Source organism: Plasmodium knowlesi (genome assembly GCF_000006355.2).
Source record: "Plasmodium knowlesi strain H genome assembly, chromosome: 14".
Taxonomy (NCBI): domain Eukaryota; phylum Apicomplexa; class Aconoidasida; order Haemosporida; family Plasmodiidae; genus Plasmodium; species Plasmodium knowlesi.
The window spans coordinates 1,673,721-1,695,630 of NC_011915.2; the positions used below are offsets into that span (position 1 = coordinate 1,673,721).

General features: G+C 36.0%; 6 protein-coding genes across 6 annotated transcripts; 3 read left to right on the plus strand and 3 right to left on the minus strand.

Moving 5' to 3' along the window:
• Nucleotides 1–1,224: 1,224 nt before the first annotated feature.
• On the minus strand, nucleotides 1,225–1,800 carry PKNH_1438900 (raf kinase inhibitor, putative; the record flags this gene model as incomplete). The annotated part of the gene is made up of 1 exon (XM_002262232.1): nucleotides 1,225–1,800. The coding sequence occupies one exon, from the start codon at nucleotides 1,798–1,800 to the stop codon at nucleotides 1,225–1,227; it is 576 nt and encodes a 191-aa protein (XP_002262268.1).
• A 2,043-nt stretch (nucleotides 1,801–3,843) lies between these two features.
• PKNH_1439000 (conserved Plasmodium protein, unknown function) lies at nucleotides 3,844–4,005 on the plus strand (the record flags this gene model as incomplete). The annotated part of the gene is made up of 1 exon (XM_039113664.1): nucleotides 3,844–4,005. The coding sequence occupies one exon, from the start codon at nucleotides 3,844–3,846 to the stop codon at nucleotides 4,003–4,005; it is 162 nt and encodes a 53-aa protein (XP_038970034.1).
• A 1,850-nt stretch (nucleotides 4,006–5,855) lies between these two features.
• On the plus strand, nucleotides 5,856–6,539 carry PKNH_1439100 (ribulose-phosphate 3-epimerase, putative; the record flags this gene model as incomplete). Its single annotated transcript, XM_002262233.1, has 1 exon — nucleotides 5,856–6,539. The coding sequence occupies one exon, from the start codon at nucleotides 5,856–5,858 to the stop codon at nucleotides 6,537–6,539; it is 684 nt and encodes a 227-aa protein (XP_002262269.1).
• A 1,481-nt stretch (nucleotides 6,540–8,020) lies between these two features.
• Nucleotides 8,021–9,517, minus strand: PKNH_1439200 (zinc finger protein, putative; the record flags this gene model as incomplete). Its single annotated transcript, XM_002262234.1, has 1 exon — nucleotides 8,021–9,517. The coding sequence occupies one exon, from the start codon at nucleotides 9,515–9,517 to the stop codon at nucleotides 8,021–8,023; it is 1,497 nt and encodes a 498-aa protein (XP_002262270.1).
• Nucleotides 9,518–12,343: 2,826 nt separating this feature from the next.
• PKNH_1439300 (pre-mRNA-processing factor 17, putative) lies at nucleotides 12,344–14,185 on the plus strand (the record flags this gene model as incomplete). The annotated part of the gene is made up of 1 exon (XM_002262235.1): nucleotides 12,344–14,185. One exon carries the CDS (start codon nucleotides 12,344–12,346, stop codon nucleotides 14,183–14,185), a length of 1,842 nt encoding a protein of 613 aa, XP_002262271.1.
• Nucleotides 14,186–14,776: 591 nt separating this feature from the next.
• PKNH_1439400 (conserved Plasmodium protein, unknown function) lies at nucleotides 14,777–21,547 on the minus strand (the record flags this gene model as incomplete). Its single annotated transcript, XM_002262236.1, has 2 exons — nucleotides 14,777–19,581; nucleotides 19,681–21,547. 2 exons carry the CDS (start codon nucleotides 21,545–21,547, stop codon nucleotides 14,777–14,779), a joined length of 6,672 nt encoding a protein of 2,223 aa, XP_002262272.1.
• Nucleotides 21,548–21,910: the final 363 nt, after the last annotated feature.

Here is a 21,910-nt window from a genome sequence, read left to right on the forward strand (position 1 = left end):
ATTAACCATTCATCTTTTTTCAGTCGAGTATTAAACTTCCGTCCGTGCAAAATGAAAAAAAATGGGTGATGGGGGGTTTATACATAAGCATATTCAAAAAAGATAACCTATTTCTTCCATAAGTGGGTGAACTGAAAAAATCTTCCAATATATTGTCACCACTTTTTTATATGTATATTAAACACTTGGAAGAGAATCCCCAAAATATGTGCTCCTTACTGGTAATAAGAAAATTACACGAACGATTAATGCTGAAAAAAAAAAAAAAAAAAAAAAATACACTACATCAAATGTTGTAGGAAGGAAAACATCGGGCAAGGTAAAAGCCTACGTGAAAAAGGTAACTATCGTAATGGTAGCGTAGGATAAGAACTTTCTTTTTCTTTTGAAATTAAAAAAAAATAATTAAATGACATGTTAATACCCCTGTGGGGTGTAGAAGGCTTGGTGAGAGTGACTGTACCCGTAAGAAACTGAATAAAATGAAGCATCTTAAATAATCCCACCGCCATCACAAACAGGGTGACACGTACACCTTTGAACTGTGTTACAACCGCACTAAATAAGCGGACACACTGTGCATACCTGCGTAATAACCCCCTTTTAGTTGTTTCTCCGTTTAACTTCACCCCTTTGAAGCAAAATGTACACAAATATGCGTCTGTAAAAATTCTCCAAGGGGGTGTGCATTCGCCATTTTCTAAAGCCCACAACTGCGGGACGTAAAAATGAAGAACTGGGAGCATGTCATTCCCACGAATTATAAATTGTGAGTCCAAAAAAAATAATACTTACATAGCTCTAAACTTTAGTTGTTATTAAAAGGGGAGCTGGAGTTTGGGGTGCACACTTACTGTTATATGTATGCTCACACAACCGCAGTGGAGAAAACAATTCTGTAAAAATGCAACAATTTTGAGGGAAAAAGAGAGAGATAGTAACAACAACGGCAACTATAACAAAGGCAACAATAACAACAACAAGAAGAAGCATGTTACTCAGCAGCTGCACATGCGGGGGGAAAAGCAAAATTAGTGTAAATGTGCATCATACGCTTAATATTAAAAAAAAGAAAAAAAAGAAAAATTTACATGTTCACCTTTTACCACCAGAATGAAGGGCTAAATTTAAGTTCGTAGACACGCACGTGGTGTACATATGGCTGATGGCGAAAAGATGTAGAGACGGTTGAAGGACACTAGTGATACCTCCACGTAGCACCCGTTATGCCTCTATCTGGCACCAGTTAAAACCCACAATTTTCATTTCATTCATTTGTATAACGTTATAAGCAGTCTGGAAGTTGTTAAACTTAACTCTGGTAATGTAATTTTCGCCTCGGTAAAGAGGCACCCCGTTAATGTTGCCCTTGTTTTCTTCCTTCATTAACGAAAGAATAAAAGAAATTCTGTGCAACCCGGTTCCTTTCTTAATGGAAGGACCTACATAGGGCAATAAGGTAATACAGTTTTTATCCGTCCCCTTTATTAGCTCCTTGGATTTGATCCCGGACACAGCCCAATGAACATAATCTCTTCCATCGGGTCTTCTTCTAGAAGGGAAATCAGGATCGATCATGAACAAAATATAGCAATAATCATCTGGGGGTGCTTCTGAAAATTTTATATTCCTAGGAACACTTCCTGTCCCAGCCAAATCTAATATATTCCCATGATTTACTTCCTTTCCTGATTTAAAACTTATGTACATGTCTACAGTCAAGTTTACATTTTCGTCCGGAAAGACATGAGGGATAATTTTTTCCCTTTTCAGTTCCTCTATGGTGGGCGGCATTCCCATCTTCGCTTCTCGCCGGTATCGTCCTTTGTGTGCTTTCTTTTATCTTATAAATACGTGCAGAACCTTGGACACGTATGTACGTACGTGTGTATGTTTATGTGTCTGGGGGGGGAACGCCCTTTTCCACTCCTGCCTTGGTGTACTCACCACTGCTGGGCGATTATGTGATACACATTCACAAATGCGCATGGAATTGCAAAATGGCTAAGTGCCTCTAATTATTAGGCCACTGTGCTGTGTGTGCGTCTGCGAAGGGGGTTAAAGTATATCACTTTGCATCACGAATTGTAAAAGTTCAAAAGAGCGTGATGTGCGCTCATATATAAATACACACATATATACACATTTTTTTTATTTACAAAACCTGTGCTGTGTGTAAAAATTACGCAAGAAAAGGATAAGGGAAATTTTGACTTTATTCTTATTTCATTTTTTCCCATAACATTTGTTGTTATTCAGACATGATGGGAAAAAAAAAAAAAATAAAAAGACCTAGCGGCAAGACATCGGCGGATGAACTCCGTTGTGTGCACGTAACACCTATTTATTCATTTTATTTTTTTATCGTTCTACTGCTCAAGTTTTTATGGAGCTTAAAAGGACACGTGTATGAACCCCTCCAAAAAACGGCGGTGTATCAGCAGTACATAAAAATGCCCTTTAAATAAATTTGCATATCGCTATATATGTTGCTACATGAGTTTATACAAAACGTAATAAGCAGATTGCAACAATCTTAATTTTCTTATTCCCACCTGTAGACGTTTCTTAAGCACCAATTTGTGTGTTCTTTAACATGGCATTATTATTCACCCACACACGCATAAAAACGTTTCTTCTGAGTAGTCATTTTTTTTCACATTCTTGTGACTAACTCACCATATAGAAAAAAGCTATTTTTTTTTTTTTTTTTTTTTTTTTTTTTTTTTTTTTCCCTTCATTATATTTTTGCATGCGTTATATATTGTTAATTTTTTTTTTCAAGTTATAATTTTTTATTTACAATTTTTCTCTTCAACTTCCGTCAAGTTTATTGCTGATGGTACATTTGACTTATGCTAGAAGTACACATATATTTGGTGTAATACCTGTTCGTGCGCGTGAATATATGTAGAAGCGTGAAATAGTCACCTGCATCGACAGACGTTCGCTTGTCTAAGTGCAAACATATACATGTGTAAGTATATATGCACATATATGGCCCTCCTTTTTTGTGAAAATCTTTCCTCACGTCAACCCCCTTTTTTGGTTGCTCTTGAGGAGTAGCAGTTTTCTAAAGGTGTACACTTATCGCTAGAGTTATAATGCACACTCACACTTCTATACATGTATAATAGGAGACAGTTGTCTATTTCTCACTTGCCGAATGGCATCTTTCTTCGTAACGCTTAGCTATCCCATATGATGGCCGATTCTAACCTGGAACCTATTGCTTAAGGGCGCACAGAAGCTATAATATTTTGTCCCCTTACAACCTGTAATCCTTTTAAAACAGAAAATAATTTCATTCCCTTTTTAAAGCACATACGTACATATACACACATATAATTTATGAATATTCAAGAAATACAAAACATATTTTTTCTTTTAGAAAGCAGTTATACAAATAACTAATTGTGCAATTTCGTTTATTATTCTTACTTGATTTGTAAGTTTAATTTAGTTTTATTTCTCTCCTCCCCCGATAATCCTTCACAAGAAGAAAAAAAAACATGTGCACATGTAATCGTCCTAACATGTACGTGGAAAAAAATTAATACTTGAAGGACAGCTACCCATTTTAAAATTTACTTTCCCCCAGTTAGTTAATATTTATAAATGTGGAATTCATTTAAGCCACACGTGAAATGTGTGTCTTTTAAGTGTATTTTACGTGGAGCTACAGGAATTACAGATATTGGAAATATTAGAAAAATCCGAAAAAGTAGACATACAAAAAAAAAAAAAAAAGCGGGTAGGCAGTAGAGCGGAGGGAACCACGAACCAAGCAGACGCCACAAGTACACGTATATACACAATCCATATGTTTCGCCATATCCCAAAATGAATGATGATTTGGAAGCCCTAGTTAGTAAGCCGTCCAAGGAGGAGAATGAAGAATGCTTAAATGTGCGCCTATACATAATACAAATTTTGTTCATCTTTATTGTGTGCTTCGTGATTTTTATTTTTTTTTTTATATTATTTTTCCTAGGAGTTTTTTGACCACACCATGTGGCCCGGCTGTCTAATTGAGCATTTTTAATTCTATCGACATATTTGGACTTTGCTGCGCGAGAATTGCAAAAAGAATAACTCTTTTGAATTTTTTTTTTTTTTTTCTGCGTGAATGGAATTTCTTACGATAACATGATTTAAGAAAAATGCACTTTTAAAAGAGGGTCCTTAATATTGTTTCGGGGGTGTAAAAAAAAAAAGACGTTAATAAATTAGCGCGCTAAAAAGTATGACGATATATCCACGGATACAATGGACATTATTTCACAAATTACAAAAATCAGATTAGGTATCTCTGCTCATATTTTCATTCGACAGGAAGTGGCTAAACAAATTTGTACATTCGGATATAAACGTCTTGTCATAAAAAAAAAAAAAAAAAAAAATAGTTGAACAGGAAATTTGCAACGTGGAAAATTAGGCAATGCACATAAAATAAATGCCTCGATTTTCTTTTTTTTTAGGCTTTGTAACCATTAGCCATTTCGCATAGTTCTAGCGCATACCACGAGGAGCAACATTTCGAGGCGAATAATGTTTTTCCCCCCACAAACATCTTTAAATCCAGTAACCAAATCATTGAATTAACAGTAAGAGCATATAAATATGAGTTACCCAAAGGTGACATAATTCAAGTACAAAAAAAAAAAAAAAAAAAAAAAAGAAAAAAGAAAAAAGAAAAAAAAAAAAGATGAAGAATGTACATGCACAGAATCGCTTCAATTTGTAAATGAACAAAATGATATGCGTATAAATTTAGGGGGGGAAAGAAAAGGCACATTAAAATTGAGAACAAAATGCTTGGCATTTGTTACAAAATTGTAAAAGTTGAAGGATTTTCTTTGTATCCCTTAACTTCACGGCATCACATTAACAGGATTCTGGGGGGGAAAAAAGAAATTCGTTTGGGATATATTACACAGAATTGCCATATCTACAGTTAAGCGGAGATTTTTTTTCTTCCCAATTTGGATCCTACTTTTATATATATTCCTATGTGGATGTGACGTTGCGTATATCTATACGTCGTAATTTTCAACCACGAGTTTTAAGGCCCCCAACTCCTGCAGACACTCCTCACATGAGGATGTCAAAATTGTTTGGGGGGCAACCTAATCCAGTTACCCTTTGCCTTCTTCGAAACCAAACATATTTGTTTAAAGGAAGTTTGAGTTATTTAAGAAGGTGAGGCAATAATGTTAAGTGTGCAGAAGGAGCGCATTCTGTTATTCTGCAGATTTATATTTATAGCTTCTTTTCCTTGTACCATTTTTTTTTTTTTTTTTTAACTTCGCTTTATGAGTGCTTGTATGTTGAGTCATTCATACGTGATCTCCAAGCACCCTTCTTCTATTTGGATGTACTTACGTTTTTGGAGGCGCGGGGGGCCCCTTATAACTTTGAGTTCCCCATACGAATGGACAAATTACGTGAACGTTTTTTTATTTAAATTTTCCCCTCCGTAAAGCAGGAAATTTACCTGGACAGAAATTCATCTCTAAAAAAATTCACCTGCGGAGAAAATCATCCCAGAAAAAATACACACTTAGAGAAAGTCATCCTTTTAATGTGAAAAAGGTGGCTGAGATATTCCCCCACCGTTGCCAACGTTTGGAATGCTTCAAATGGTGCAAGTGCCATTTTTCCAGGTGCCCAGTTGTGTATCTCATTCTGCTTTATCCTCCCTAATTTAAAAATAGCCGCTTCAGTTCAGAGAAATTGTCTCAAAGGGGTGCAATTTTGGGGTAAAACAATATATCTCATTGGGAATACCAAGGTATACCTGTCAAACACGGTAAGGACACATTTGAGCACCTGACCCAAGGGAATACACAAAGATGAGCTCCCTCAAAGCCATAATCGCCCCTTCGGTGCTCGCATCGAACATAAGCAAACTAGCGGAAGAAACTCAGCGAATGGAAGAACTGGGGGCAGAATGGATACACCTGGACGTAATGGACATGCATTTTGTCCCCAATCTTTCATTCGGCCCACCTGTCATTAACGATTTAAAAAAATACACAAAGGATATTTTTTTTGATGTCCACTTGATGGTGGAAAATCCCGAGAAGTACGTGGATTTGCTAAAAACTTCGGATCAATTGACCTTCCATTTTGAAGCCCTAAATGAAGATACAGACAAGTGTGTAAAACTAGCACAACAAATACGGAACAACAATCAATGGTGCGGAGTTTCCATTAAGCCAAAGACAAATGTAGAAAAAATTGTTCCCCTTCTAGACACCAATTTGATAAACACCGTTTTGGTGATGACGGTAGAACCAGGCTTCGGAGGACAGTCATTTATGCATGACATGATGAGCAAGGTTGCATTTCTTCGAAAAAAATACACAGATTTAAATATTCAAGTAGACGGAGGATTGAATATAGAAACGACAGAGATATCTGCATCCCACGGGGCAAACGTTATCGTTGCAGGAACGAGTATTTTTAAGGCGGATAACCCAAAGTTTGTTATCGATACGATGAGGGAATCTGTGCGCAAACATTTACAAAAATAATGCTTTTACTCAGCCCAGAACGGGAACAATTAATCGGGATATTACTCCCTTGTTTAGTTGCCCAGCCGTTTTTTTTTTTTTTTTTTTTTTTTTTTTTAGGAGAGGCAAAATGATAACTTGAGGGTGAAGTTGGCCAATCATCTAGGGGCCCACTTTCTGGTTACTCCCTTCTCCGTTTTTTCCGTTCTACATTTTATGCGTCCTTTGCCCAACATCCATTTGCGATATCCCTAATGCGAACCAACTTCTCTTACATTGCTTCATTTTTCGGCAAAGCCTCATGAAATAAGTGCTCGGCGAGCTCCTATGTTTTATTCTCCTTTGCGTAGGTGTATATTTAGAGCTATACAATTTGGAGGGAAATAAATTTGAACATTCAAATGTAAAAGGTAAACCGCGCATTCAACATATATGGTATCGAAAATAATGTCGTAATAAGGGTAAAATCGTGACGCGGTCATGTTGAAAAAAAAAAAAAAAAAGAAAAAAAAAAGGATATGCTCAACAATTACAATGGTGAAATGGAGATGTCTAAGTATATAATAAGCGATGTGTATTGTATTAGCGCCCACCGAGGCGTTAAAAAATAGAAGAGACTAAGAATTGGGAATTGACGCACACACCCCGTTGAAGATCAACGGAGTAGCTTGAAACAAAGCTTAACATAAAAGTCGAAAAGAAAAATGATAAAACTTAAAATTAAAATTACACATAAACATAAATTTAAAGCGCAACGACGAAATAAACTAGGGAAGGGAAAAATACAATATTCACAACAGCCTTTGCTTTTTCGCGTCTTTTTTTTTTTTTTTTTTTTTTTCTTTTCATCAATGAACTGCATAAAAAAGAATTACTATTAAAATAAGTAACACTACGTAAAAATGGGATACTACTTCAAATCATGCATTTTAACACGTCTGGGTATTGGGCTGAGGCCCACTTACCTAGACGCACGTATTCACAGATGCACGCATGAGTGGCCGCCCATCCCATGGACGAACGGTTGTGCGTTCATATAAACACCCATGTGCATACGCGCGGTGATAGAAGGGGGGAAAAACATAAACCAGGTGCATGTGCTAGTACACTGACGTGCACCCTACAAGCACTATGCGTGTCCTCCTTGTACATATTTGCATACACCTTTGAAATTTTTTTTTTTTAGGAAAGGCTCAATTAAAATTAACCTGTGCGATATTATCCCCATGGTTTTTACGCACTCGGCATGCAATGAGTACATTTATCAATTAGCCAGTTCTTCATAGCTGCTCAAAAAAGGTGCAGCCATTTGCTTACCCTTTTTTACAAGAAAATGAAATCTGCCTCTATTCTACACGAATAGAATGGAGCACGTTTTTACTATTCCTTCTCAGTTGTCGATCCGCCTGTACGGCGTGTACATACGGGCGTTTCATTCATTTCTCCCTTTTGTCCTATGCATTGGGTTCTACTCTCCCATTCACGGTTCTCCTGCACCACAATCACATATCACTATGATGTGGAAGGAAGATAAAATTCTTTTCTATGTTTCCCTGATAATTTCTTACGTTAAATTTGCTATTATACATGTCTGTCTCTTCATTTGGTTCGAAATGGCTATGAGTGAATCTCGGCATTTGTTCTGCATTTTGAGGGGGAAGGTAGAATGGCTTATTTTTACCGAATTTATTTCTTCTGTTGTTGCCATTTCCGCTGTTTGCAGTACTGATGTTGCTTTGGGCGTTAACATTGTTAAGGGAGATAAGCCCGCTAACAGTGCTAATCCCGCCAAGGTTGTTGAGGTTGTTAACAGTGCTAATTCCGCCAACGCCGTTGAGACCGCTACTGGCAAGGTTCCCATTATTTCCATAGTTGGTGGCGCTATAGTTGCTGAATCCGTAGCTGCTAGTTCCGGGGGTGACGCCGTTGGCGTTCCCCATACCCTTATTGCTGTTGCTCATTTTCCTGCTCTTTTTGAAATTTTTAGTATTGAGCTTCAGCATTTCATTCATCAGCTGAGCGTTTACATCATCGGGGTTGCGCAGGACGTGCAAAAGTATATTCAACTTTTCCATGTTGTTTTTTACGAGCTTCTTCCACTTTTTGGCGGATATTAAGACATGGTCTGGGTGGTGACAAAAGGCACATTCATCTCCGTTGAGACACTTATTCCCATTGTACACATGTGCACAGGGTTTACATACTCTTTGTTCATGGTCCAAATCTTGAGAACACTTTTTGTAATATTTAAACAATTTCTGAACGGACTCATTTTTTGATAAGCACTTGGTTGTGTTGAGGTTACTGGAGTCACAAGAATTCATAATGATATGTTCATTAAATATATTTCCCGCGTTATTTTTATTTCCATTGAAATCATCTAGAACATCGTTCGTTTTTATTAAATTCATTTTGGTGAAGGAGCTAGAAATATCAGAACTATCAATGGCATCGAAAGCACATGTCTTAATGCTATCATGTGGGGATATCATATTAGTGTCTTCAAAAAAGTTGTATTCTTTATTTATATGCTTTTGTATTCCTGCGTGTCCCCCTATGGTGTACCTTCTGCCCTTGGTAGAACAGTAAATGATATTATTATCCGGTGAAATGGAAATGCAAGCCTGCTCATTTAACGTTCCATTTTTATTTTCCGCGTATATATATATATTGTTATTATTAAAAATGATGTTATTTCTTATGTCATTCTCGTCACTATATTTTGGAGGTAAGGTCCTGAAGTATTTGAACACGGAGTAGTCCATATCTTGTACATTTTCTTCGATATTTTCCAATTCTGAAAATCTTTTATTTACAACATATTTTACCTTTTTGGTTGAGTAATCTGCGTAATTGGACAATGTCCTGTAGATATCGCTATTCATTGCAGAGTCCATTTTTTCTTCGTTCTCTTGTTTCAAATGAAGCATGGAGTCGTAGATCGTATCTTTCTGGTTTAAGAATATATCAAGAGCGTTGTTGTATTTTTCTTCGCTCATTCTATGACAACTTAGCTCAATATTTTTGTTGGAAAATGTGCATTTTTCCTCGGGTGTCACTAAGTTCATTTTTTCCCTTTTTCGCTTGTTTTTTTTTTTTTTTTTTTTTTTCCTTTACAGGGTTGTTTCGCTAGATGACAAATTAAGGCAAAATGCACGCATTAGTTTGGTAAAGAGCAGAAAAAGTTGCGTAAATGCATGTAGATGCACGCATACGTATGATATGCACACTCATACATACGTATAAACATGTAACCCACGGAAGCGAACGGGGAAGGGATTGTTTCAACAGTTACCATCCTCACATACGCACACACACGTTCGAAACCGTCAGAGAGAACTTCTACAAAAGGGAGTAAGCAATTCTTTCATTATTTCTGACGTATGTCGTAACTTTGGAGAACAGTACGTTATTCTCTAGTGTGTATTTTTTTTTTTTTTTTTTTTTTTTTTTTATCCATAAGGAAAAAAGGTTTTTTTTTTTTTTTTTTTTTTTTTTTTTAACACTAAAAAGTTTCAGGCTGTTAGGTTTAATTATGCAATACCTTTTAAACGGTATATTTCGTTAATTTTGCCTTTTTTCAAGTTTAATATGTCTTTGGAAAAATAGGAAAATAGAACATAAAAATGGTGTGATCGAAATTTCCAAATTTTCTTACAAAGCATGCATTTTCGATGTTTATTCCGTTAGCATACATTTTGAGTTAATTTTTTTTTTTTTTTTTCATTCAAAGTTACAACATTTTGCGTTTGCAAAAAAAAAAAAGTTATAGCCATGACCACATTTTAAAAAAAAAAAAAAAAATTATTCCGTACGTGTGTCTATGACCTGATAAAAACGGAGTTATATTACAAAACAGCTAACAAGCCAAAATTATTATTATGATTTTTTTTTTTTTTTTTTTTTTTCCAACCATTCAGAAATAGCTATTTCTTATGTTCGTTGTAAAAGGTGTGAGCGGTTAGTTATTAATTGAAAAAATAACATAACGAAATAATTTTTTGTGGAAGGAACATTCCTCTTTTTGTTAAAAAAGGACAGAATGGCTCCTCTACATTAGGGCCGAAAAAAAAAAAAACGCGTACACCGGTGTATATTTTTCGATATATTAATGTCCACGGGAGTACATGTCAATATTACACGTGGTAGCCAAGGGGGGGGCAGGGATACGCTTAAGGCTCAATTTTATGACATCCAGAAAATTTGAACCAGTGCTCTTTATTTTTTTATTCATTTTTTTAAACCATGCTGCACACGCAGATTTGTAACTTTTCCATTATATTTTGCACAAGCACAATTTGCTCACTTTGGTTTTATTCTATAACAGGGAAAAATATATAATGATTTATACTTTAAGCTTAATTAGCTCAAATGACCAAAAAAGGAAAAAAAATAGGCTTAAACCATAAATCGCTACCTTATTCGCCTTAAATTTAATTGAATACCAAAATGTGTGAGCATTTTTCTCGTTCTTCAAATTGCGTGCTTTGTTTTGAAAAACCAAGTGACGTTGTGCAATTATATGTTTCCTCCTTCAGCTGCGTTCTTTTGTCGTAGTTTATTAAAAACGATGCGAAGTTTCGCTAAATCAATTTGAAGGTTTTCCCTTTTTCCGCAATAAAAGTGGGGTACTTCGTTATTTTCCATTCTTTTGAATATATATATGATATGTATGAATATATGTGTGTTAATTTTTCTGAAGGGTGATAATGCTTACAGGCTACTTTCAGTTCTTAAAAATAAATGGCCCCATAGGAAAATTTTTTTCATTTGTGTTCGTCGCGTACTTTACACACTACACTACAGGAGCGGGAACTTCCAAAATGATAGAAAAAATGAGCCACTAAAAAGGGAACATAACACAATCTCTCTCACTCGGTAAAATACAACTTCGAGTTGAAGTAGAAAAAATTAATCGTTTTTTCTTTAATTTATTGTTCTGACAATGTTGTGCATGCGTGTATGGGAAAAGTATTTACGTTCCCCGGCGAATGATATAAGGTATTGCTGCCTATGTACGAAAGAATAACACAAGCCATTTCTCTGCATACACTGATAATTGAACTTTAAACAGATGGACACAAATCATATGGGTACATCACAACCCACGATGCTTTTCAGGATTATATCCACGTTGCAGCTTTGTTGTTTATATTTATAAATTGCCAATTTTTTTTTCCACCTAAAATTCGCAATTATTCATCAGATGAGGTACAAAAAATTGGCGTTGTCATTTTTTTTTTTTGCGGCGAGCCCCGTTTTTTTTCGCAAAATAAATTGGAAAAAAAAAAAAAAAAAAAAAAAAAAACAGCATTATGAGTAAACCATGAATTTGCTTTCCCCCAATTAGATCTATCAATTTACTCAAATTTTTTACCAAATGGGGGAGAGGGGAAACAAATAGAGAAGCTAGCATTGCTTCCTCTTCATAGGTACTCGTACATATGTAAATATATGCCTGCCTATGCATACTTTTACGTGCGTATATAAAGGCAGCCAACTCATCTCGCCCAGCGCTTTTAAAGTAATAAAATTGCCTATCGGCGTGGGTTCGTTTTGAAGGACGCATTAAGGTTATTTTTTAAAGCATCAGAAGAATGTTCAACTGGTTATAATTACTTTTTTGTAAAGAGGGGCACGGCGGGAACATGTGAAAGGCATCACCATTATTTGGCTTGCATATTTGTTCAGTTCACCGGGCGTGCAGAATTCGCGCACAAAGGTTGTAGCGAAATTGGGGGTCTCGCTTTTGTGAATGCATAAATGTATACGCTTATGTATGCCTGAGGGCTAGCACATGCTTACAGAACGAATGAACGAGCAATATGGACCTGTTGAAGGAGTATGAAGATAGTGAAGACGTGGAGGGAGACGACCTTGAAGTCGCCGCAGGGATGCAAAAGGACCAAGGGGAAGAAAAAAAGGGTCAAATAGTAAGTGTGACTCCAGTTAGTCTAATGAACTGTGCCCCCGACATTGACACATACGACTTGGAAATAAAAAACTACAAAGAGAAGTTTAAAAATATGGAAAAGAAAATAATGTTCAACGACCCAACTTTTCTGAGTGTCCTAAATAAGCCTCAACAGGGACCCAGCATAAATGGAAATTACAATTTTTTAAAAAATGCATCGAAGAATCATTACAATGGGTGTATAGAATCAACCAATGTGAATAAAAACATGTTTGATTATCAATATAATCAGTTTAACTTAACCGGAGTAACGGAAAACCCAGCCCTGAAAAGTTACTACAAGAAGAATTACCAAAATTATATAGTAGCAAGGAGTAGGGATTATGAACTCTTAAATGATGGGCAGTCGTCATATGATCAGAGGTGTAAGAAGAAAAAAGTCAAAAATGAAAAGCAGGATGATGGCGCTTTGGAAAGGTATAAAGGCCCTTGGGAAGATAAGACCACATCGAATAGCAAACATGGGGAAAAGACTGAAAAGGGAGAGACACTCGAAAACGACGCAGAAACAAAGGCAGATCCCCAAATAAATAATGAACAGGCCAATAATGAGAAAACCGATTCTAAAAGGTCAGTAAAGAAAAACGCAATTATGAAGTTAGAATCTTGTAATTTAGAGGACGCAATTAAAAAAAATGTGATAAACGAGAAAAGTACCCTATATAATGACAAGGTAGTCTCCACATTACATATAAATGAAGAATCAAATGAATATTATCATAAGTCCTGGTTCGAATTGCCAGCAGAATATAAAGAAAGAGATTTCATGATAGAAGAAAATTTTCCTCCAAAGAAAGAAATTCACACATATAAAGGACACAAACTGGGGGTTCAGAAGATTCGTTTTTTTCCCAAATATGGAAATTATATTCTCTCTGCCTCATTAGATCATACGTTAAAATTATGGGGAGTGTATAAATCAAAAAATTGCGTAAGGACATACAAAGGGCACTTTAAAGGGATTAAAGATGTACTTTTTGATAATGATGGATCGAATTTCCTAAGCTGTAGTTATGACAATAATGTAATTTATTGGGATACAGAATATGGGAAAATAAAAGGAGTGTATAATCAAAAAAAGACTCCATACTGTTTATGTTTAAATCATGATGATCCAAACACATTCTTGGTTGGCGGTGCCAATAACAAAATTTGCCATATAGATTTCCGAACAGGCAATATTGAATTAGAATACAATGAACATTTACAAGCCATAAATACTATTACCCTATGTGAAAATAATAAGAAATTGATAAGTACATCAGATGATAAAAAAATTTTTATTTGGGAGTATGGCCTTCCTGTCGTTGTCAAGTATATATCAGATGCATCTATGTTTTCAATAACAGCCGTTTCGGTGCACCCAAGTAACAACTTTTTTTTATGTCAATCCATGAACAATGTAATTACTGTTTATGAAGCGACCGGAAAATTTCGACTATTTTCGAAGAAAACTTTTAAGGGCCACCACAACATTGGTTATGCAATTAACGTATCGTGTAGCAATGACGGGAAGTACGTTATTAGTGGGGATAGTAATGGAGGCCTGTTCATTTGGAATTGGAAAAAAATGTCAAATTTTAAAAATATGAAAGCGCATAAAAATGTCTGCATAGATTGTGCATGGCACCCGTTTAATACCTCTATGTTGGCAACCGCTAGCTGGGACTCCACAATTAAGTTGTGGGAATGAACGGAATTATAGGGTACAAAATATATATATATATATATTTTTCCCCCCTTTTTTTTTAACCTCCCATTTGAAGTAGCCAATCCTTTTTAAGGTTATTACATCTCAACATAACTCATTTTTTTTTTTTTTTTTTTTTTTGTTCAACATTTACGTTTTTCCATTTTCTGATTTTGTGTTTACGTAAGCACCATTCGCTTTTATTTTTCCTCCACATGAATTAAGCCCTTTTGTGCTATTCTTTTGAAAAAAGTGGGACATTTTCTTTTGAAAAATCTTAAAATGTACAAAATTGCAAAGAAAGACCAAGTGGGGAGGGAATAATGGTTTACAATTGTCCACCGGAGAAATGTGCGCGTTGTTCCATCTAACTTTTGCAAAAAAAACTGAAAAAAGACTAATCCTTATGTGTTACTCGAAATCTGTAGAAAGGGAAAATGGAAAATGGAAATGGGGGGGGGAGTCTGGAGTGTTTCACTGTTTCGCTTTGAAGAAGTAGCGTTAGGGCAAAGGGTGCACAGTTTAAAGTGGTTATATATGTGTGCACGGATCCACGCGTTCATTGCGTCTTTCTTTTTTTTTTTTTTTTTTTTTTCAGAATGCAGCCGTACATTCATCGAAAAAGGAGTTCAAATAGTTGAGGGCGTTTAAGTTATCAGTACGTATCTGAACCGCGGTGGACCACTCGTGGATGTGAAAGACCATGAGTAGGTGATGCTTTGGTGGTAGAAAAATTCCCACGAATTTTTTAATCAGGTCGTGGTTTGTCCTAGTCCTAGGCCTGGTCCTACATTTTTTCCCCTGTTCTTCCCCCGAGAAGTAAGGATTTATTTTATATTTCGAATGGCCATCATGCTGAGGGTTCCCTTTTTTAATTATTTTGCGCACCGCGCTGTCCCCATCCGTTTGGTTAATTCTTTTCGTGCACTTTCCCTTTCCCCTAATCATCCGATTAATATTCAGATGAAATATACGTCTTACGCGTAGAGTAGAAAATGTAGTACGCTCATTATTGTTCCTTTTTAGGATAGTCCTATTTTTGGCACGATTCACTTTTGCGCTTCCTTTATCGCATTTGTTCAGATTTGCTACATCCACATGGTTGTCATGGAGAGAATGACGTAAAATATCATTCAAAAGTGTATTCATAAAATTAGGTTTGTATCTGAGGTAATGTGTCTCCTTTTTTTTGGTTTTTCCATTGGCCCTAAGATTATATGCTTTCATTCGACTCGTTGTCGTGCTAGTCGTCCCATCGGTTTCACTCGAACCGAGAGGATAGTTATCAATGTAAAATTCATCAAAAATGGGGTTATTAATTTTCCTGTTTTTACTCCCATATGCATAATAATATTTTTCATTCAGACAGTAGTTTCTGCCTACGTGCATTTTATAATGGCGAAAATTATAGACGTTCCAATTTTTTACATTAACATTTCCTTGGACCACAAATGGGTGTAACTTTTTCTTAATAATTTGGAGAACTTTATCCGATGTCATGTTCAAATATTTCGACGACTTATACATTTTCCCAATTTTCCCATTCCACACATCTTCAAAAATATTTTTCCAGAATTGAATGTTGGCTCTAAATGGTTGGAAGAAATCCGCAAAATTTAAATTATATTTTCCTAGAAATCTTTTGAAAGTTTTTTTTTCCCTATTTATGTATACGATATATGCATAGAACTTGCTCTTAATTAGTAATTTCACTCCTATTTTAATTAACAATTTGTATGAACTGGTCGTTTTTTCTACTGTCTCGTTTCTGCTTTGGTTAACTTTTCCATCTATCCCCCCCACATGACACTTTTCTCTCTTTAAAAATGGATTTCCTTTTATCATGCAATTTATTTTATATGCTTCCTTTTTTATTACATCTCTTTTTAGGTCTGCAAAATGGGTTCCATGCGTTTGGTTATCTGCAATGTGTTTCTTCTTTCGACTTTCTGGTTTGGTTATTGCATCGTTTGGGTAGTGCCCCTTCGACTTGCACATGGAAGGTTCCTCGTGCATGGATCCCCTTCCCCGTTTTAACCCTCTAATTAGCACCCTGATCGCGTACCTTACCTTTCCCTTGTACAGTGCACAGCTATAGCGGACGATAGAAAAGTTTTTTTTTTTCAGTGACAAAATTTTTCTTCTTCGGGGTAGCCTTCTGAACAATGCATCTTCTTCCCATGTATATTCATAACGATTATCCATCTCTACCCCTTCGTTATCTTTCTCTTTTCCTGAGCAGCGATACTTGCTAATGGGACACTCGTGACTTAGTTGTATGTACGGAATGTACACGTTATGTATGTTCACGAAATCCCCCTTGTGCACGAAGCAGACATTTAGGCAGAATAGTGTTTCGTTTGGGTTCCAAAGTGGGTCTCCACGTGGTGTGTCCCGTTTGCTGTTCTTTTTTTGCTTTCTGCCACGTTCGGTTTTGTGGAGTATGTTACTGGGTGCTACTCTGATAACATTCTTGGGTCCAATGTGACTTCTCTTCCCAGGGTGTGTGTCTCTTCCCCCGGTTGTTTCTACACCGAGAGAGTACCTCAAAATGAAGGGAAAGTAAATGCACTGCTCCGTAGTAGCAATGTAGGTGCAATAATTTTTTAAGCTATACGAGTCGTCCCTGTAGATGCTGTAAAAAGAGTCTGAGCTAAAATCGTTGCTATTATAGTAATGGTCGGAGGGGAATGAAAGTGTGCCGTCAGGTACCATGTCGGGACTTGTTGCACCACGTTGGGCGTAAAAAATTGTCGATCCGTTATCCTTAAGAGATAGTAATTTTCTTCTGTCTAATTTGTGAATTTTTAATTTAATAAAATTCGATGTGTCATTTTTTTTTTCATATTTTACGTTTATGCTGCTGATCCTTTGGGTCCTTTCTGGATCGTCACCCAGAGAGTTGGCATCTGCCTCGGTCAGATCGCTCCTATAATGTGGACGTTTTTTTCCGAATTTAGTGCACTCTAGGAAGGAAATTTTATTTTGAATTATATTTATGTAGTACATACACGTGGTGTGTAAATACACATAATCGCTTTCTTTGATATGCCTCAAAATGGAAAGAATAAATGGGTAGCTGTCCGAAATTTCATGACGTTGTAAAAGTACTTTTATAATTTTAAACATGACCATATAAACCTTCAAATTGAATTCATATTTTTTGAACACTTGGCTGAGCATCTTCATAATGGCCTTAACATTTGTATATTTGATTTTTACTAGGTAAAAAAAGAATGCCAAAAAATTGATGAGCTTATAACTTGGCTTCATTTTCATTAAGCATTTTAACACGCCATTTTGGATAGCGCAGAATAATTGCAAATCTTTTTTCTCATGCAAATAATGTAACATAAAATAGATTATGTGAATTGAGTTCATGTTGGATACTAACATATGGAGCAGTTCCACCTTCAGCCTTTGCGCCAATTGCCTAGATTGACTATTGCACTTTAAGAGATGGTACGCGAATATAAGAAAATATATTTTTTTCTCATAGATCAAATTGTTCTTTTCCGGAAAAGGATATCCGGAGTGGTCTTCCTCCAATGTGTTTTCACTACACATGCTATGTTTCACGCACACTTCAGAAAGTTTGTCAATCGATTTGGCTCCTTTGGCGTGTTCCACATTTGCTCTTTTACGGTAAAGAGCATTTATATGTGATTGCACACTTCTCCCATTAGCGTTCTTTTCTTCTTCTTCTTCTTTTCTACTAACCACACCCAACTGTGAAATACTTTCTCTGGAGTCAAACATCAAACGCAACCTCGTCTTTTGCAATTTTTTCCCGCACGTGTTGCAATCACGTTTCCACTCATTGGTGTATACCAAACTGGACCTTTCCTCTAAAAGTGAGTTTTGCCTAATTTCTTCTTTACAATATGGTGATTGTACAATGGGGTGAAGATTCCTTCTATGGCTACTACTTTGTTCTCCTCCACATGTGGCGCTATCAGTTATTACTTCATGTGTGTACTTGCAGAATGGATATTTTTGTGAGGGTATCATTCCTAAGGAGTGGTCCTTCCAGGGGGGAAATTCACTACAACAGGGATTTCCATTATTAGTAGTGTCTCCTACGACTGCATAGTGGTGATAGGTATACAATTTTTTGTGTACCTCTTCCAACTTAATAGGTATAGGCCTATACTGCACAAATTTCAGAACAAAATAATACTTGATAATTGCTAAATCTTTCGAGTCGGAAAAAGAAGGAAAGAACTGATTAATGTCCCTTTCGCACAAATTCAAAATTAATTCTTTCTTTAAAAAAAACGAAAAAATATATATTATGATTATTTTACTAATATGTGTGTAGAACCCATTTTTTATAACTAGGATAATTTTCTCATAAAAATCTACAATGATACTTTCATTCACTTCTTCGTAAAGCATGTAAAGGTAATTAACACATACAGAAAATCGGTAACTATCATTTTGGTACAAAAAATAGTTATTCTTTTTTAGTATGTCAGCCAAGGTGCTTGCAAAAAGGGGGGCATATCGAGTGAAATGGAACACCAAAGGGGAATATCTACTTAACAATTTTGTTATCCTTTTTTGTATTATCTTTTTGCACTTGTGCCTGATGGCGATGATCCTTTTTTGCCTCCTTTTTTCCCCCTTGGGTGGGTATTCATCTTGGGGGTTTTCTTCATTACAACTAGCGAACCTATCAGCGAACCCCTTTTCATCACTGCTGACCCCATTCAATTTTTCCATTTTTCTAACGTGGCCTATCATCTGACAGACGCCCACGTTTACATAAAAGGGCAATGTAATTAGACTCCCACAGAAATGTGAATTCGTTCTTACCCCCTCTGACACTTGGATGCTTTTGCAAAATTCTTGCAGTTCTAGCCTTACCTGATTCTCTCTTGCGAATAAGTTAATTTGGTTGATGAGGTCGGCCACATCGCTACGTTGTGGATCCTCCAGTTTTTTCCTATCAAAAACGGTCTCTCGGAAGTCATACATATTATGAGTGTCCTTTCCGTCACAGGAGTTATCCGCATTGACGTTTTTCCTATTGGAGTAATTATTCACATTGTCTTCCTCCCCCTGGGCACAAGGATCGGCTTGGTCTCTTCCCGCAAAAAAATTATAAGCGATCGAAAAATCCCCCCAAATTGTAATATAATTAAATAGAACGAAGAGATAAAGATACCTCAGGGCATTTATAACTACTTCTTCACTTTTATTGTTGCATCTTAGTTTGATAAACTCCCCAATTAAGGTATACAAATCGATGTTGTTGTTTTTTAAGTAGTTATTTTTAAAGTGCATGTTGTTCCTACTTGGGGGTGAAACGGAGTAGTGGCTTCCTTCCCTTTCGAACATGCAAATAGTGGTGATCGTCCTGTTGTATATATCTCCGAGCAGGCAAGATAATATGCCTGAAGGGAGGTGGTGGTGGGGGAAAATTATACTATGTTACTACACACAAGGACAATGCTCCACAAGCTTTACGTAACAAAAATAGTGCAAGATATAACCTTTATATAAGTTCTCAATCTCGTATAGGGACAAAATGGAATAGTATTTCAAAATTTGAACAGAAACGAAGTGGTGGAAATAAAGTTTCTTCGCATTTTCATTTTTATCACTATCGTAGATTTCAATATAACCACAATTGGTATATGGGAAATTTAGATTAATTCTGTTGTCCTTCTTGGCATTTTTTTGCACAAGTTTTTTTAAAATGGAGGATCCCTTTGCAGGTAGGCTATTTGCACTACTTGAGATGCTAACCCGATTGACATCATCTCTAACCTTTGTTACAAAATTGTGATCCCATGTAGTCTTATTAAGTATGAACAATTTTTCTTTATTAAAATGGGAGAGTAGTGATGAATTATCCAGGTAGTCGTAAAATTTACAATTAAAATTGTTTAGTACATTTAGAAGAAAAGAAATAAATTTGTACACCCATGGGTACAAGGAGGAATTAAGCAAATCGAAAATTAGGATCAAGTTGGTGAATAAAATGACTAAGTGCATCTTTACACGTATGCTTGATGATAGGGTTTGAAACTTTATATTATTTACATGTAAATTATTATTAGGAAACAAATTAATGGGGATGTATGATGATTTTGTTACGAAATTATTGTTCTCAATCAGTTTGCATTTGTGCTTTTTATATTTATATAACCTTTTTATTTTTTCTCTACTTATAATGTCATATAGAACGTATTCCTTATTTTCCCCCTCCTCCTCATTTCCGCTTTTATAATTGTTACTATTTTGAGCATTTGCATTGTTTTCTTTTTTAGGCATGCCCGGTATGACTGTTCCTCCTTTAGTCCATTTTACACCACGCATGGCGGTTGTACCGTTACTTGTTATTGGCACACTACTTGTGTGGTCCCGTACGGAAGAGGCGGAGAACGAAGTGAATGAAGAAGAAGAGAAGGATGATGATGATGATGATGATGCTGCGCCCCCATTATCCCCTTTTCCCATTAAATTGAAATTTTCCTTGTGATATTTTATTACAGCATCGTACAAATTTGTGTATTTTTTTTTTTTAATATATAACAAATTAGCGATCCCTTTTTCGTTTCCACGCACGCTTCTGCCTATCCCCATGTTCATGCGTTTGTTTGTGGAATCGCAACTTTTGTGAGTACGCTTCAAGGTGAGTTTCCCTCCTCGCCGTCTGGACCTATTTCCTCCGTCTGCTAACTTCATAATATCCCTGGAGAACGTCTCGAACGTGTAACTTTGATATCTTCGCAGAAAAAATTGTTGATAATCTGCGCTATTTTTAAATATATAATTAAAATGAAATAAACTAAGGTAAATGTTTTTTTCTTCTATGTACAGGAAAATGTCCTTAATATAATTGTTCAGACTATACCTATCGGTAAAGCGTCTAGCGTCTGTTCTATTTAACCGCAGCTCTTTCCTTGCACACTTTTGCATTCTACCTAAATCGGCTTTGTCTTTCCCGCCATCATTTACAGGCACACGTGAGATACGACTCCCCATGGTGCCCACACCATGTGCGCCAACTGTGCTACTTTTGCAGATAGGAGCTTCTTCAATTTTCAAAATTTCCACATTTTTCGCAGTTCCCGCATTTTCCCTTTGGCGGACTTTGCCAAATTCGTAGTACACAACTTCATCGTTCAATATCAAGTCAATCACGAAAAGCAATTTTTGAATGTTCCCTAAGGAGAGGAAAAAACACTTGTTCATAATGTAATCAACATTTTTTACAATGATTGAATCAATTATTCTATTTTTTGCGGAGGTTTTACTTAATTCGCCATTGACAATGATTAGCGATAATATGTTATAAATAATTATTTCGAGCAACTCCTCATCCAGTTTCTGTTTCTTCTTGAGGACACCCATATTACTGAGGGTTTTCTTTCCCATCATATAGGACGTTTTTTTTTTTTTTTTTTTTCTTCTTCTTTTTTTCTTTTTTCTTTTTTCTTTTTTCTGTATCCAGTTATCTATTAGGCTGCGTTTTGTCTGGTAGTTTGGTATATTCGCGTAGCATCAGTTTCTTTGTTCTCATCGGCATGTTTCTCAGTGTGCTTTGGTTTTCCATTAGAAATGTTCGCATAGCTTGCTTTTCTTTTTGTCCATTTTATGGTTTTACTTTCTCACGAATTCGGTGTACCCTTTAATCGGCTAAATTTCCATTTCGTCAGTTTAGATCGTTGTATGCTTTGTTAGGCTTTGCGAAGCAGGTACATGAAAAGCTTAAAA